The 14,191-nt window shown below is 48.8% G+C and overlaps 7 protein-coding genes across 7 annotated transcripts; 4 read left to right on the top strand and 3 right to left on the bottom strand.

Annotated features, from left to right (window-relative positions):
- Positions 1-595: 595 nt before the first annotated feature.
- On the top strand, positions 596-1,269 carry LAESUDRAFT_738258 (uncharacterized protein; the record flags this gene model as incomplete). The annotated part of the gene is made up of 4 exons (XM_040910871.1): positions 596-673; positions 727-813; positions 870-1,184; positions 1,216-1,269. 4 exons carry the CDS (start codon positions 596-598, stop codon positions 1,267-1,269), a joined length of 534 nt encoding a protein of 177 aa, XP_040761098.1.
- Positions 1,270-1,670: 401 nt separating this feature from the next.
- Positions 1,671-3,050, top strand: LAESUDRAFT_716191 (uncharacterized protein; the record flags this gene model as incomplete). The annotated part of the gene is made up of 6 exons (XM_040907227.1): positions 1,671-1,782; positions 1,998-2,052; positions 2,093-2,281; positions 2,476-2,749; positions 2,801-2,857; positions 2,943-3,050. 6 exons carry the CDS (start codon positions 1,671-1,673, stop codon positions 3,048-3,050), a joined length of 795 nt encoding a protein of 264 aa, XP_040761097.1.
- A 226-nt stretch (positions 3,051-3,276) lies between these two features.
- On the bottom strand, positions 3,277-5,018 carry LAESUDRAFT_738257 (ferredoxin reductase-like protein; the record flags this gene model as incomplete). Its single annotated transcript, XM_040910870.1, has 8 exons — positions 3,277-3,362; positions 3,871-3,957; positions 4,024-4,214; positions 4,265-4,310; positions 4,364-4,430; positions 4,567-4,627; positions 4,685-4,741; positions 4,999-5,018. The coding sequence occupies 8 exons, from the start codon at positions 5,016-5,018 to the stop codon at positions 3,277-3,279; spliced, it is 615 nt and encodes a 204-aa protein (XP_040761096.1).
- A 1,582-nt stretch (positions 5,019-6,600) lies between these two features.
- On the top strand, positions 6,601-7,677 carry LAESUDRAFT_789654 (uncharacterized protein; the record flags this gene model as incomplete). Its single annotated transcript, XM_040913919.1, has 4 exons — positions 6,601-6,697; positions 6,924-7,207; positions 7,274-7,352; positions 7,400-7,677. 4 exons carry the CDS (start codon positions 6,601-6,603, stop codon positions 7,675-7,677), a joined length of 738 nt encoding a protein of 245 aa, XP_040761095.1.
- A 916-nt stretch (positions 7,678-8,593) lies between these two features.
- On the bottom strand, positions 8,594-9,118 carry LAESUDRAFT_761937 (uncharacterized protein; the record flags this gene model as incomplete). The annotated part of the gene is made up of 2 exons (XM_040912996.1): positions 8,594-8,746; positions 8,801-9,118. The coding sequence occupies 2 exons, from the start codon at positions 9,116-9,118 to the stop codon at positions 8,594-8,596; spliced, it is 471 nt and encodes a 156-aa protein (XP_040761094.1).
- A 572-nt stretch (positions 9,119-9,690) lies between these two features.
- On the bottom strand, positions 9,691-10,183 carry LAESUDRAFT_634390 (uncharacterized protein; the record flags this gene model as incomplete). The annotated part of the gene is made up of 3 exons (XM_040903436.1): positions 9,691-9,824; positions 9,895-10,008; positions 10,069-10,183. Coding segments are annotated over 3 exons (363 nt in total), but the record flags the coding sequence as incomplete, so codon positions are not given.
- Positions 10,184-10,656: 473 nt separating this feature from the next.
- Positions 10,657-11,803, top strand: LAESUDRAFT_789652 (uncharacterized protein; the record flags this gene model as incomplete). The annotated part of the gene is made up of 3 exons (XM_040913918.1): positions 10,657-11,222; positions 11,277-11,385; positions 11,410-11,803. Coding segments are annotated over exons 1-3 (874 nt in total), but the record flags the coding sequence as incomplete, so codon positions are not given.
- Positions 11,804-14,191: the final 2,388 nt, after the last annotated feature.

The following is a 14,191-nucleotide window of genomic DNA, read 5'->3' as shown; positions in this document are numbered from 1 at the left end:
CAAGACGGCATGCTTTGCGAAGTTTCGTGGATAGGACGAGGTTGTGCTGAAGTATGTCATGGGTTATCTATTTGATGGTTTGGCTCATCACATTTGGTAGGCACTATCAGGATGTGTGCTCGACGCTGCTCTGATATTCCGGTCGACTGCAATCCTGTCACCTCATACTAAGCATTGAAAATTGGGTGAAGATTGCATAACCAGCACAGGAAGTGACTCGCTCACCGTGCATCCCTGCTAGGAGAGCTCTTCGGCCTATCATGACAGTTTTGGAGCCAGAGCCTCCTGGCTGGTTATTCTCAATTGCTCTTTCCACGTTGTCAGCCTTGGCACCGGAACAGTATTCATAGAGTCGGTCTGCAACAGCCTCTCACTCACGGGAGGCTCGAGGATCCTCCAAAGCTGTGGGACAGTTCTAGTGCCTGTCATATACACTAGTTCATCTCCATTCGTGCACACCTCGATCCAGAGGAGTTAGGCACATTCCGACCACCATCTTCCCTTCTGCATTGCTGCAGATCGCGGAATGCAGCATTGATGCTGCACCTACCATATCTGCTTATATGCTAGCTCTGCTGGTGAAGCATACCCAATGATGTCCCATCGTCTCTTCTGGAAACTGTTCACAGCATTGGCCTGGAAGAACTGGATGGTGCTCTCGAAGCATCCTTGGGTACGCTGACTATTCTTAGAGAAAAGGCTGCAGATGTTCTGACCTTCAGTTAGCTTAACATTCTTCAATGCTTTATTCTTCCCATTGCATATGGCATATTCCTTGCAGTCGCACAGCTCTTCCTCGTTAAGCCAAACAATGTATGTCCCCTACATCGCTGACCGCTTCATACTATTAGGCCTCATTTGTTTCATAGTACAGCCTAGGAACCACCATTACCATACCGTGCCTCGCTGATCATTATGACGGCTCGTTGGCACTGGTGTGGGCAGATGGCATGAATGGCAGTGGCTCGCCATGTTCGACCGATATTATATCGCACATTACTAGAGGCTTCACCTCCAAGCATCTAAGTCATGTCAAGAAGGCGGACTCCCTGAATGATGTCCCTTCACTATGCCCAGAGAATTTCAACGGCCACTCCAAATGCTACACTGCAGTGGTCTTTAACTTGCTGCCTGGATCTAGTGGCAATGCAAGTTCTGTGGTGCAATACAACTACATGCTTCGGGTGGACTCAGGACTATATTATGTGAATGTAGAACAGCACACAAGCAGCTACGAAGAACATGTGCTGCCGTTGCAGTGGGCAATAGACTGCACGATCATTGAACTGATACGGACACCTCTCCTTCAACTGCTCTAGAATGGCATTTCACGCAGGAGACGAACAGCGAGCAAAGCACCAGCATCTGCCTGAGCTATGTCAGGGGACTCCGCACCCTATAGCTATTTGTTCTGGCACTGTTCATATGTTACATTGGTATTGCCTACCAGCTCCCTGGGTCCTTCATGAACAAACGTGCAACGCAACTCATGAGCCATATGAAGGCGATGGGCCTGATTGACTTAGCATGCATCATTTCTTGGCATGTCAGCATTTCGCTCATCTATCTCCCACATGGATCATCGTCTCTGTGATCTGGCACTATCGCATTTTCATCTGCATGAACGGTGGGCTCGTCTTCGTCATTCATCTCTTGCTGGCCTCTCCCTCATGAGCTGGTCATTCTTGGTGTCTGTCCCATTCAGTGAGAGCCTGCAGCTTGTGGCGATCGCGTCCATGGTGCTCGCAATTGTATTTGCCATCCTCACGCTCGTGGATGAGCGTGCGAGCACCGGGGCTGCGTTCTTTTCTTCCCCCCCCAGACTTCTACATCTTCACAATCTGCGCTGTCTGCGGCTTTGAGGTACATCAGATCCCCACAAGCATCACCCAGCCTGACTCTCACAACCATTTGACCCTTCTCCTGTTGATCATTGCCGCCATCGTGGGTCGATTTTCTGTGATGAGAGATGTCACTGATATCATGATTTCTGCAAGATCGACGTGTTCCTGTGGCCATGGATAGCCATGCTGCTAGAGAGAAGGCTGTACGGTGCACACAATCCATCAATGTTGTCCTGGTGATTTTGAAGAAAGCGTACACCAGTGACTGAGGAGGACTCACCGGTAGTGCCGCCCGGCATTGCTATCTCCATTCGGAACCTGGGAAAGGACTTCAAGACATCACTATTCAAGCACGACAAAGGGATGGTCACTGCAATAGCGAACCTGCACCTTGACATACTGAAGACAGGCATCTACATCTCGCTTGGGTCAAATGGGTAAGCCTGTGGAGGCGACATCATATATAGGGTCCACTGATGTTCACCATACAGAGCGGGCAAGTCGACGATGATGTCCATCTTAGCAACACTTTAAGGTCGCACACGAGGTGCAGTGCTGTTCAAGGGCAGGGTTGAGCACCCTCCTCTAGGAACGATAGGCCTCGTGTCACAGAAGAATGTCTTGTTCCCAGGGCTGACTGCTACCAGACACTCCACTGGTGGAGAGCGATCAAGCCGCTGAGCGATTCTTCGGATGATGCGGATATCGAGCAATTGCTGCATGATTGTGATCTCGGTAAGAAGATCCCCTATAATGTGAATGTGCTTAGTGGTGGGCAGAAATGCAAGCTGCATCTGGCAGCTGGGTTGGTTGGGAGGCTCAAGGAGTATGTATTGTTTAATTGCTCTTCTACCATTATCATGGCTGATTCGTCATTCGACTTCACAGCTCTCCTGGTGGATGAGGTCAGTCATGACTAGGTGGTATGTATACCTTAACGTTGACACAAATGCTAGTGCACTTCCGGCATGGATACACTGTCTCGTCATGCCCTCTGGCGAACCCTGACATCCGTGAGTCATGAGAGAACAATTGTTACCATGCATGTATGTTCACCTTATTCGATATTGTGACCACAAAATACCACTGCATGATCAGTTCCTCGATGAAGCTTATCTCTTGGCAGACACAATTGCCATCCTTGCAGCTCCTGAAGAATTAGTGGCGAAAGGCACACCAGTCGCACTCAAGTCCCGATCACCATGATGCTCGAAATAACGATAAAGAACATGGAGTCGAACATGAGGTGCCCCCACCACAAGCTCACGGGGTTTGAGAAACCATTAGACAACTGCATGGCTTGCACGGAGGACTGCCGTTCTTTGATATGTACAACGAGTTGTTCGAGAGAATGGAAGTGGAGATATCGGTGTGGGAGATCATTATACCTAATATGGGAAACGTTCACCGCTTCTGATCAAACACGTGGTGGCTACATATATATATATGAACACAGGCTATTGTACATGCATGCACCTTTCTTCATCCCACCATCATCCTCAACCATTTGCCCATATACTGGCTTTTCCCAAACATCAAGATCATTCAAGGCCTCACATTGGCTGTCCCAGGTAAGTCGTTCCTTCCTTATGCTTGACTCCCTCTTAACACCAGGTTCAGAACATAGATCATATTGTGGTGTACAGATCGAAGCCATGGTGGTGATGGTGTATCATGACCAATTCACATGCCTTGTTATGGTACTCTTGACAATTTACGTCCTCCTTTGCATTGTGCATGTGTTCATGTTCTTTTTGCACATTCACACATTCAATGATGTTATTGCCCAGTTGCAAATGCTTCTTAGGTATTGATTTTTCATTAACTACAATCTGTTGATTTTGATCAAATGCTGCCCTTCATTGGGTTTGATCGCATCTCCGCCAAACTGTACAGACTCAGGAAACATAGCTGATATGACTACAATTAGTGTGTCATATGATATAACTATTTACCCTCATTGAAAATGGAGAGGTAAGCACCCATCAACTTGTGCGGAGGTGACTCTGTGAGCCATGAGACATACCACAGATGAAGACTTTGACCTTGTCGCCGAGTGTCGTGGAAGCAATGTTCTGCTTGATCACCTCCCGGTTCACGAATCTCTTGTATCCTGCCAGCCCACATCCGTGATCATGTCAGTCGACTTGCATGCATCCACCCACGAGACACGACATACCTTTCCAGTTTGATCCAGGCTGGTCGAGCGTATAGATGGCGTTGAACGTGCTGGGGTGTGCCTTCTTCAATGCATCAAACTCTTCGTGGAGCAGGATGTCATGCTGGCTGATGTTGGCGAAGATGAGCGCAAACTTGGTCTTGTTCGATGGGTCTTTGAGCGCGCATTCTAGGACCTGGTACATTGGCGTGCTGCCATGAGGATTAGTGATGTCACATGAGATGTAGGCACACTCACTTACATGCCGGTACTGCCCACGATCATGCCCACTTGGTCATGCTCATTAACTGAGAAGCATTTCATCAGCAACCACTACACTCCAACTGATGCACCCACTCACTCTTATACAAAATCATCATAATCGACCCCTTGATTGTGAGCTTCTCGCCTTGCTTCAGCTCATCATCCTGCCATTATCATAGTGCTTGATGAGGAAGGTGAGCTTGCCCTTCTGTTCGGGAGGGGATATGGAAGTGTATGGATGGATGATGGGCTTGCCCTTCTCGTCATTGAGCGGTGGGGTGAGTCCTCGGTGGACTTGACGACCACGCAGGAGGCAATGGGCAGAAGAGACGCCTGGCCATTGTAGAGCTCGAAGACGTACCTGAGCCATGAGTGTGGTCAGAGGCATGTGCATGGAAGAGGGGAGAAAGAGGCACACTTGGCAGTGTTGTGGTTGTAGGGCTTGACGTGCTTGAGTTTGAACTCGACAAAAGTTCTGAGGGGTCGACCAGCCTCTTTTCCTGAACCTTCGATGCTGCGGCCTTCACACCGAAATTGAGATGAATGTAGGCTGCAAGGCCTAGGAATAGGTCGGATCAGATGCGAAAGAGTCAATGCCTAAACACTGACCTGCACCACCGAGGTAAAGGTAAAGAGGGAGAATTAAGGGCTTGCTTGGGTCAGAGGCAGTCACGTAGCGGCGATGCACTGAAGCACCAATCTGGGATCACTGGGGGTGTAGAGACCACTGACGAGAGGGACGACTTCGACATGGTGATGGAGGTGACTGGTACTCAATGCCACTGGAGAGAGTGTACATGTCAGGGAGGAATGTTGCTGCTTGTTTGACTTGTGGCACACCGTTAGTCTCCCGTGGGCAGATGAGACAATTCCTTCAAACCTATGCACATGCGGGAATGCTCCAGATATCCTTGTCTGACCACCGTACAAGAAAGGAAGGTCTTCGCCGCCTTCGTGCGAACTTCACAAAAGATATACCACCTCGGTTGACTACCTTTCTGCATCTTCATTCAACCCGTTCATGTCGCATGTTGCTATGGATGCGAATTAAATCCTATTTTCACTCGAATTAACTTGATTGTACACATCGCAAAGGCTGCCATCAGATCAGAAAGTGCCCGAAAAAGCGATGTCATCAATCCTGGCTTTCGAATATAGCTCGAATGTGTCCGGTCTGATCACCCCCTGTTCTGCATGCATCATGTCTTCAGAGCCCATCTTCAGAGTTGCACTGCATGACCAGACCATTCTCACCATCCCGTGATGGAACAAGGGCCCAGTTGAGAAAACACTACGCCAGCAGTCAGTACCGGAAGCACATACCAGCAACAAGCATATCACTCACAATGAGGGATCAGAGCTACCAGCAAAGCTGGGGGCACTCTTAAGCAGAGAACGAAGTTGACAGAAAACCTAGATGCACCCAACTTTGAAGAATTCAGTTCCATTGTCACAGATGATGGGGACCAGCAGAGACATGTTTAAGGGATCCTGATGAAGTGTGCGAAGTGTGCGATGGTCAGCTGGAGCCATGTGGATGAAACATATTGAAGTAACTTAATTCTTTGAGTCAAAACTCGTTGACTGGGTGGTTGCTTATTGCATCTGTCTAACATAACGTGTTCACAGAAGGTCCTCGGTTCGAACCTGGACGGACTGATCAGTTTTCTTTCCTTTTGTTCCTATTTCATTTTGTCGACGAGATAGTAGACTGTATATCGACCAATCATATATACAAGGGGATCAAGAGGTCTGAAATTCTGATAGATACATGCTACAACACATGTGGTTATCCGATCCAAGCACAACACAAGATTAACAGTCCATAAGGTTGCAAGTACAGATGCAATGGTTTCATATAAGTAGGCATCAGCGAGCAGTATATAGCACAACAAGATATTCAGAAGTGCGACAGCAAGAAGACAGAGGAATGAAACAAGTCACGGAAAATTGGTCATATCGCATATGTAGATCAAAAGGTCATCACAAGGTCATGGGTTCTCGGTGTTGAAGTATCGTGTTCATCCACAATTAAGCGAGTCATAAGGCGAGTGTGGTTCAAACAACCCAGGGCTGGGCTGCAGCGAAGCGAAGAGCTCATGTCGGATGGATACACTGGGCTGGGGTTGGGACGAATGCATCATTTGCTACGTGAGCACATGAAATGGATATAAATTCGAGGAACATATGATTCACAAGTCACAAACTCATGCTGCCACATAGCCCACAATTCTGAAAGGCACAGTCCAGGGGCCGGCAGTTCAGGTGGTGAAGGTGGCGCACTAGTCTGCACTCTCCACGAGTGATGAGACAGATGGGGCTGCATCGTACGCCATGCAGGCCGGATGGGGGTGGGCTCCTCTGGTGGGGGTGGGGGCAGTGGTGCTTCGGAGCTTGACTTACGTGCTCTTTGGTTACATCATCTTGCAGGGTCTTTCGGGCATGGCAACAGGATTTCTGGCATACGTGTCGCTCGCGATCTACTAGCCAAGCTGTACCTCATAGGTAGTACACCACGGTCAATCTACAACATCAAGTATAAGCTGCTGTCAACATAATGGGGCTCAATGTTTCCCTCGGTCATGCTCATCGCCTGTGTCACTATGTCACATGTCTATTCTTTGCATGCGCACCGTATACTGATGTTCATTTCGTAGCAATCGCGTATTCTGCCATTTCGCCTATCATCAATGGTCTTTCGGCAGTGACGTTCTTCCTGTTTTACGTGCTCTGGAAGTACCGCCTGCTGTGGCAGCCAGCCAGCTGCGAACAAGTGAGATGGAAGGCCAGTTCTTCCCCAAATGCGATGCAGCATGTGTTCATCAGGTTGTACATGGAGGGGATCTGTCTCATGGCATTGTTCTTCCTGGCTCAGGACAGGAACAAACAGTCTAGTGCAATTCCGGAGGGAGCATTGACGATGATGCTGACAGCATTCACAGTGCATCGATGATCTCACGTCCGGATATAATGAGAGCATTTCACTGAATCGCCATTGTGCCTTCAGGCGTTCTTCCACGTGATAATCAACAACTCGTATGGACCGCTGATTGACTGCTTCTTACTCACACTCACAAATCATGATCGTGAGCTTCTGGATGAAAAATGCACTCAGTCTGAGCGGGAGCTGCAGGATATAATGAGTCAGTGATGAGCGCCGTGGAACCCATTCAGGTGGAGAAACAGCAGAACCCAAACATGAAGATGCATGTGCGCCCTGGTCCAGAAAGCTGCAGTCTCATCGATAGCAAGGGAAAGGCACAGAACACCGAAGACATTGAGCGTGATTACAATGACGATGACGTGAGGCAAAGTGACAAAGACAATGCCGTGGTGCGGAAGAGTATCCTCAGTTTGGATGAAGAGGTGGACCCGAAGGATTTTTACCACCCAGCGAGCGTCGAGCCATAACAAACTATATGGATTCCGGTAAATTCACTGGGCCTCGATAAGGCAGAGGAGGAGGTTATTCGAGAGCAGGGGATCAAGATGACAACGAGAAATGTGCACATGGTCAATAAGGGCCAGATCAACATCTCTGGCGAACTGCCAGATTACGAGCTGCCCATTTACTGAGGAGCATGCGAGGTGCTGTAGGAGATGAGGAGGAAACTTGAGCTTTTGATTCCTATTCCGTCAGCTGGGCCGTTCATTTCATTTCTGTGGATGGGAGGTCTTTTCCTGTATCGCTCGTTCAACACATCTATAATCTATACGGGATATTGACACAGGATTACATTCTCACCTTCTCTACTAATAGCTACATCGCTACCATTTATACATACCATTTCTTCACATCAGTGGGTCATCACGCTTGCTTTTCTTATAGTCATATAGAATGCTGTCAGCACCGGGTAACCCTGACTCAAATAGCTACCTTGAATACCCATCGCGTTCATGGACACTGTAGAGGAAAGGCAAAAGCTCGCAGTATCTGATCAATATTAGCATCAAAAATGACATCAAACTTCATTGATGATTCAAATGTTACATGTTATGCTGGTACAAGGTAAAGCAGATCAACCATGAAAACATCAGAGCAGATCGGCAAGAAATTACAAGGGTAAAGAAAGCAATCATGTCCTGAAGATTCGAAGGAGCCACTGCTCCGTGATGATGTGCGTGTGGCAAAGTGAACATTTATGCGTGCCCCTCATGATGAGCTCCAAACATGGTCAGCAGAGGCAGAGATGTCTGCGCAGACGTATAGCGAATGACCAGTAAGATGAGATCAGGTCAGATTGATCACAGGCGTGCACTCACCCGCAATCAATGATGGCGATGTTAGCCTCTTCATCTCAGCAGATCACACATGGGCCCATGTGCTTCAGCTGAGAAGCCATGGCTTGCATGTTGGCAGAAAGGCCAGCATGGGCAGAGAGGATGCAGGAGGCTTGGCAGGCAGTGGCGGTGGTGACATGACTTCATCTGTCCTGTCTTCATGTGACCATTCCGTATTCTGTGCGAAGTGGTCGGGTTGCTGAGTTTCACTTGTCAATGAAGCTGACACAGACCCAGATCCAACGGAGCTGACATTGGTGCTGCTCTCCCCTGATGCGGTCTGTGTGCCAATGCCTTCCATCCATGCACTCATATCCTCCCACACGCATGCTGCCTGTTCAGCCTTCCTACGCTTCTCCTCCTCCATGTCCCCACGCATCTCCTCTGCCAATCTCTTCACCTCCAAGTCATGCACATGCTTCTCATGTTCATGTCGCTCCTCCCCGAGCAGTGTGCACATCTTATTCATGAGCTCTTCCTTTTCGATGATGAGCCGCACATTCACGTGGTTCTGGAAGAGGACCACCTTGAGCGTCGAGATCGAGAGGTGTGCGAGCTCTGAGTCAGGCATCGCCACTAGTTCATCGAACGTGGGTGCCAGTGGTGGGGGTCAGGCAGCGTGAGGTGTAGTGGACACAGAAGAAGTGCAGGTCCACACTGTGTGGGGAACATTGACATTCGGGGAAGCAGCGCTCGTGTGGGAGGGAGGCATGCAGGGAGGCACCGTGCCGGGATCTGGAGGTGGAGTGTGCTGATCCATGCATGGCTGTTGATGCTGTTGACATGGAGGCTGTCACTGCTGCTGTCAGCATGGGTCAAGGTCAGGTCGAGGGAAGCTGCTCGAGATGGAGGTTGTGTGCTGGTGGGGCCGGTAGGGTCACTGCTGGGGCTGTGGCAGGAATCACGATGCGGACGAGTCTGAACCCATCAAGTCCATAGCATGGGTGAAGATTCCGTGGGGCCAGCTGCTTCGGCAGTCTGATACAGAATGTTTGCAATAGAAGGTCTGCGAGAGGGGTTGCATGGAGATGGTCATAATATGGGGGAGTAACTTACTTCATTCTCTTTGGATAGGCAACCGGTTGGCGACTGTGAACTTGCTTGACTTGTTATGTAAGATGAGAAAGGGGCTGTGTGACATACCCTCGCTGCAATGATCGCATCGATCAGATCATCCTTCTCAACAACCCCACTGATCTTGATGTTATAGTCGCCCACATATTTCTTGAGTTTTGAAGGTCGGAGCTCTCGCAAATAGCTCTTTCTGCCTGCAGTGACTGATCACTGCCTGATTCAGTGTCTGACTTGTGCCAGCGGGGAGAAAGAGACTGAATGCGAGGGACATACTCATCAGGTTGTCAATGCAGAACCCACACACGGAGGTGACATCAAAGCCTGGCCCGTTGCCCCTGTGGGGCATCAGCGCCTGGAAGTCCATGCATGAATGGCAGTACAGGTATCCTAAGAGCAGAGTTCAGTTTCACCCAGTGCGATGCACAACAAGGGCTGACAAAAATGAACCACAGTGGTTGCACTTGCATGAGTGTGCAAAGACGATGTTGAATACTTTGTCGCACTTGCGGCACGACTGCTCGCTTCCACTGTACTCAGGTGGCGGTCTGCTGAGGAAGGACAGGACTCCATTCAACATGGAGTTCGGAGGTGGTAGGTGGTTCGCAACAAAGTGTGTGGCACGCAGATTTGGGTAAGGCAGTGCTCAGGGCCGACCTGTTATATTATTTTTGTAGCAGGTTTATAACAGGATGTTATAAATATATTGACACTATGGCTGAGCGGCTGGCATATCAATCGATTATCATTTTGGTCTGCTACTGAGACTACGACTACCATCATATCTCTGTTGGCTGTCTGATTTCGCCCCAATGGCTGACATAAACGTCAAGGTATGTTACTTGTTGTTTTAATGACTTCGCAGTCTCACATGGATGATGGTAGCCCAACTTGTCTGAGGAGATCTGGGAAGAAGAGTCGACGCAGATGGATGATAAGCAGAACAGCTGTCAATTTCCTGCACCTCCTGCTATTGGGAGGGTGCACAAGTCTCACTGAAGGAAGGCAGTATACAGGACGGTCACTCAGACAGCGAGCCCACGAGGGACACCTCGATCTCGAAACGAATCTGCTCCTGTGATCGACCATGAACAAGTGCAGAAAGCTGTCATTACCGGAGCATCATCTGCATCCTCGTACTTGCTCGGTATTTTCTCCCTTGCATTATGACTACTCCGCAAACCGCTTGGTATACTCCTCTTCATCTGGATCTTGGGCATTCTCTTCGCGCAAATGGCGCAAACCTTTCACACAGTCTTTTTGCCATTTTGTATCATTTCCGGGATCTCCACCTCTGCATTATGCTGCATACTGCCGCCCATCCTGAATATCAGCCTGAAATGGGCAAATTTCCCCCAGCTTGCAGAGCTGCAGGGTGCGATGTTCGAGCAGTTGCTGGATGAGTCAGTCACAGATTCTAGCCTCAGTTTCAAGATCAAGAAGGCAGAGATGGCGATGAGCGATCTTGTCATGCTTGTGTGCCACAGCAATCTGATTAGCAGGGACCTTCTGGCAGAGTCGTTGGTAGGTTTTGTGGACGACGCGAGGAAAACGGGTCAGGGTTTGCATAGACTGAGCTCGAAGATCGGAGGAGCAGTGGATAGGTGACTGCCAACATACATATGACATATTATGTCGTTGTACTGACAAATATGAAGTATCATGGCCGTTAACAACTATGCGATCCGTGCCATCGAAGCGGCGAACGAGAAGCCCTCATCATCTTTCTCGAAGATTTGGCCATTCGCATCCTCTGTTACCTCTGCTGTGACATGAGCGATCGTCCTGCAGACATCCACAGATTCCATGGACATCTCCATGAGTCACCTCGAGGCTGTCCATGAAGTGGTCAATCGTGAGAACAATACCATCTCGGCTGCACATGATGAGCTGCTCGCCTCGCTGTGGATGTCGCTTGGTGGAAACAGGCATGAGCTGAAAGGGAAGAAACAGCATCTCGTGCTTCTGAAGGAACTCAGTGCATACTGCAGATGGGCACTCGCACATGTCACGGTTGTCCTGCAGATGCTGCATGCTTTGAGTGCAGACCTGGAGGAGCTGCGGAAGAGGGTGGCAGTGCCGGACATCCTTGGTGAGCAGATTCCTGTGGAAGTGCATATGCAGGCTATCCAAGCTGGGCTCGATCGCCTGAAGGAGGGGCAGATGAAGGCACGAGAGAGAGAGGGGTTGATTTTTCATCACATTTTCGATTCAGATGTGCCGGTGTTGGATGGATGATACCCATCATGATGGTTTCTTTCATTCTGCTATTTTCTGGAAGTTCTCTGTGCTGTGACATTCAGTGATGCATCGATGCAGCCATAATGGTATATATTACTTGCCTTGTCTTTCATCATACTGTTGTTTCACCCCACAATTTGCACCATATTCTGTATAGTCAGCAGGAGCAGAGCCTCTTCCAGCATCATGGCCATGGCCTCCTCCCCTACCATGTCCGCTGTACAGGTTTTTGTAGTATTCACCATGGTCTGAAGCAGAATAATATCTTTGAGATCTTAGCGCTCTTTGCGGGAAAGGCTTTGCCAGCCTACGAAAGGCGTAGTGGCTCGTACCTGACATGCAACAGACAATTTGAGATGAGATGTAGGTCACCAATTAAATGAGTCGACAATGATATGGGTCTCGCTCAAGATGTGGTCGTACATCAAATGTGCCCAAGTTGATCATGATCGACGTCATCCTCAGCCGTGCTGTCCACCACAACTAGCCAGCCACGCTCAGCGAATAATGCATTCAATGACTCAAACATACATACAATTCAACGTGCAGTGTATAGACAGCTACTAGGAGTATAATATCTACGTTAATACAACAACATCCGTCCAAAAACTAATCACACAAAAATACGATGCACAGTGATGAACACCAGTCCTATCATTCACATACCGCATTTATGAGATGAGAGGTAGGTGATTTGTGGCATGCAGGGAGCAGCTAATGGGAAGCGACAAGTAGGTTTGGGTCGCCATCCAGCCAGAGGTGGTGAATTCACTGCTCGTCGTGTTCTTCATTGAATGCAGCAGAACACAGGTGAGATCAACAGACCATGAAACATAGAACATAAACAACATATACAAGGCATCTGCCTTCACCTCCTCCATCTGTTCCTGTCCCTTCAGGATAAAATCTGCACGGCACGCATACTACACAGCCAACGTCAGCCACCACACCCTAACGCTCAAGCAAACACTCACATGCCCTGGCTTCACTGTCACTGACAGTGCAAAGCTCACCGTCTCATCCCTTCACTCCCTCTGCAGTGCCAACAACACCTGCTTCAAGCCATCGTGGTCCACCTCGCACCCAGCGATGACCCCAGCGCACTCGTGGGAAAACATATTATTGAACCGCGTGCACTGAACAGGTCTATTGGGTCCAGCTCGGGCCCGGCGTGTGCACACGCCTGATCTTCATGGTGTAAAGTGGATGCACGGTGACATCATCAGCGTGTGCAGGCTCTGCTCGAGCCATTCCATGCTCGGACGCTCGGCCATGGTCGTGTTAGAAGAAGTGGTCTCGATTGTAGATAGATTCAGTAACTGAGCAAAGCAAGACTTGAGAGACTGCTTTTGTGGGATGGTACAGAAAGTTGTGAAGAATGCAGCAGCGGACGTGCGGGAACATGCAATGTTGCGGTCACTAGTGGGTCCCATGATTGTAGTACAATCACTCACCAGTGTGCTGTCACAGTATGACCCTCCGTGCCACGTGAAAAACCTATCATATATAGTCCGAACCAAGTGCTAAGACAAGCTTAGCATTACCAGCCTTTTGGCGAAGTGGTCCATCGTCATAATTGGTATTGGTTCATAGGGATTAGGTCGGGTCCCGTGACAAGATGCTAAGCTTACCTAAGGTCACTGGTTCGAACCTCTGGTCTGGCAGACTTATAGTGCAAGTTAGACACGATTATTAAGGTCGTGCAAGTTAGTCATGAATAGGCTAAAGATGCTGAATCGTGCGAGTTAGTCATGATCTATGGACAAAAGGGGTTAGGGTGGCACCCCGTCCTTTCATGCAAGTTAGTCACTATAGACCCAGAGAGTTACTGCAATACCCCTGACTACAACCAAATAGGGTTTGCCAGCTATATACCCTGGTTGAGGTTGATGCTATATACCCCTCGGGATGAGGCGTCTTGAGAGCGGGGTAGTGTCACAGTATGACCCTCCGTGCCACGTGAAAAACCTATCATATATGGTCCGAACCAAGTGCTAAGACAAGCTTAGCATTACCAGCCTTTTGGCGAAGTGGTCCATCGTCATAATTGGTGTTGGTTCATAGGGATTAGGTCGGGTCCCGTGACATGTGCTAAAATGAATGTGAACAAGTCCTTGAGGTTATTGTACATTGTAAGTCTTCATTGTACATAATTGTATGCACATTGTAGTAAGACTAGAAAACACTGTGCATCTCAGAGAATTGACAATGCATTGAGGTTTTAAACATTGTAGATTACCTGTGTACATGATTGTATGCACATTGTAATAGATCCACGGAAAGATTGTTTCACATTGTGCATCCTAGGCAATTGACAATGCATTGAGGTCCT

The sequence above is a fragment of the Laetiporus sulphureus genome (assembly GCF_001632365.1).
Source record: "Laetiporus sulphureus 93-53 unplaced genomic scaffold LAESUscaffold_40, whole genome shotgun sequence".
NCBI classification, from domain to species: domain Eukaryota; kingdom Fungi; phylum Basidiomycota; class Agaricomycetes; order Polyporales; family Laetiporaceae; genus Laetiporus; species Laetiporus sulphureus.
The sequence above is the reverse complement of the archived record's forward strand: the minus strand, read 5'-3'. Positions and strand labels throughout refer to the sequence as shown.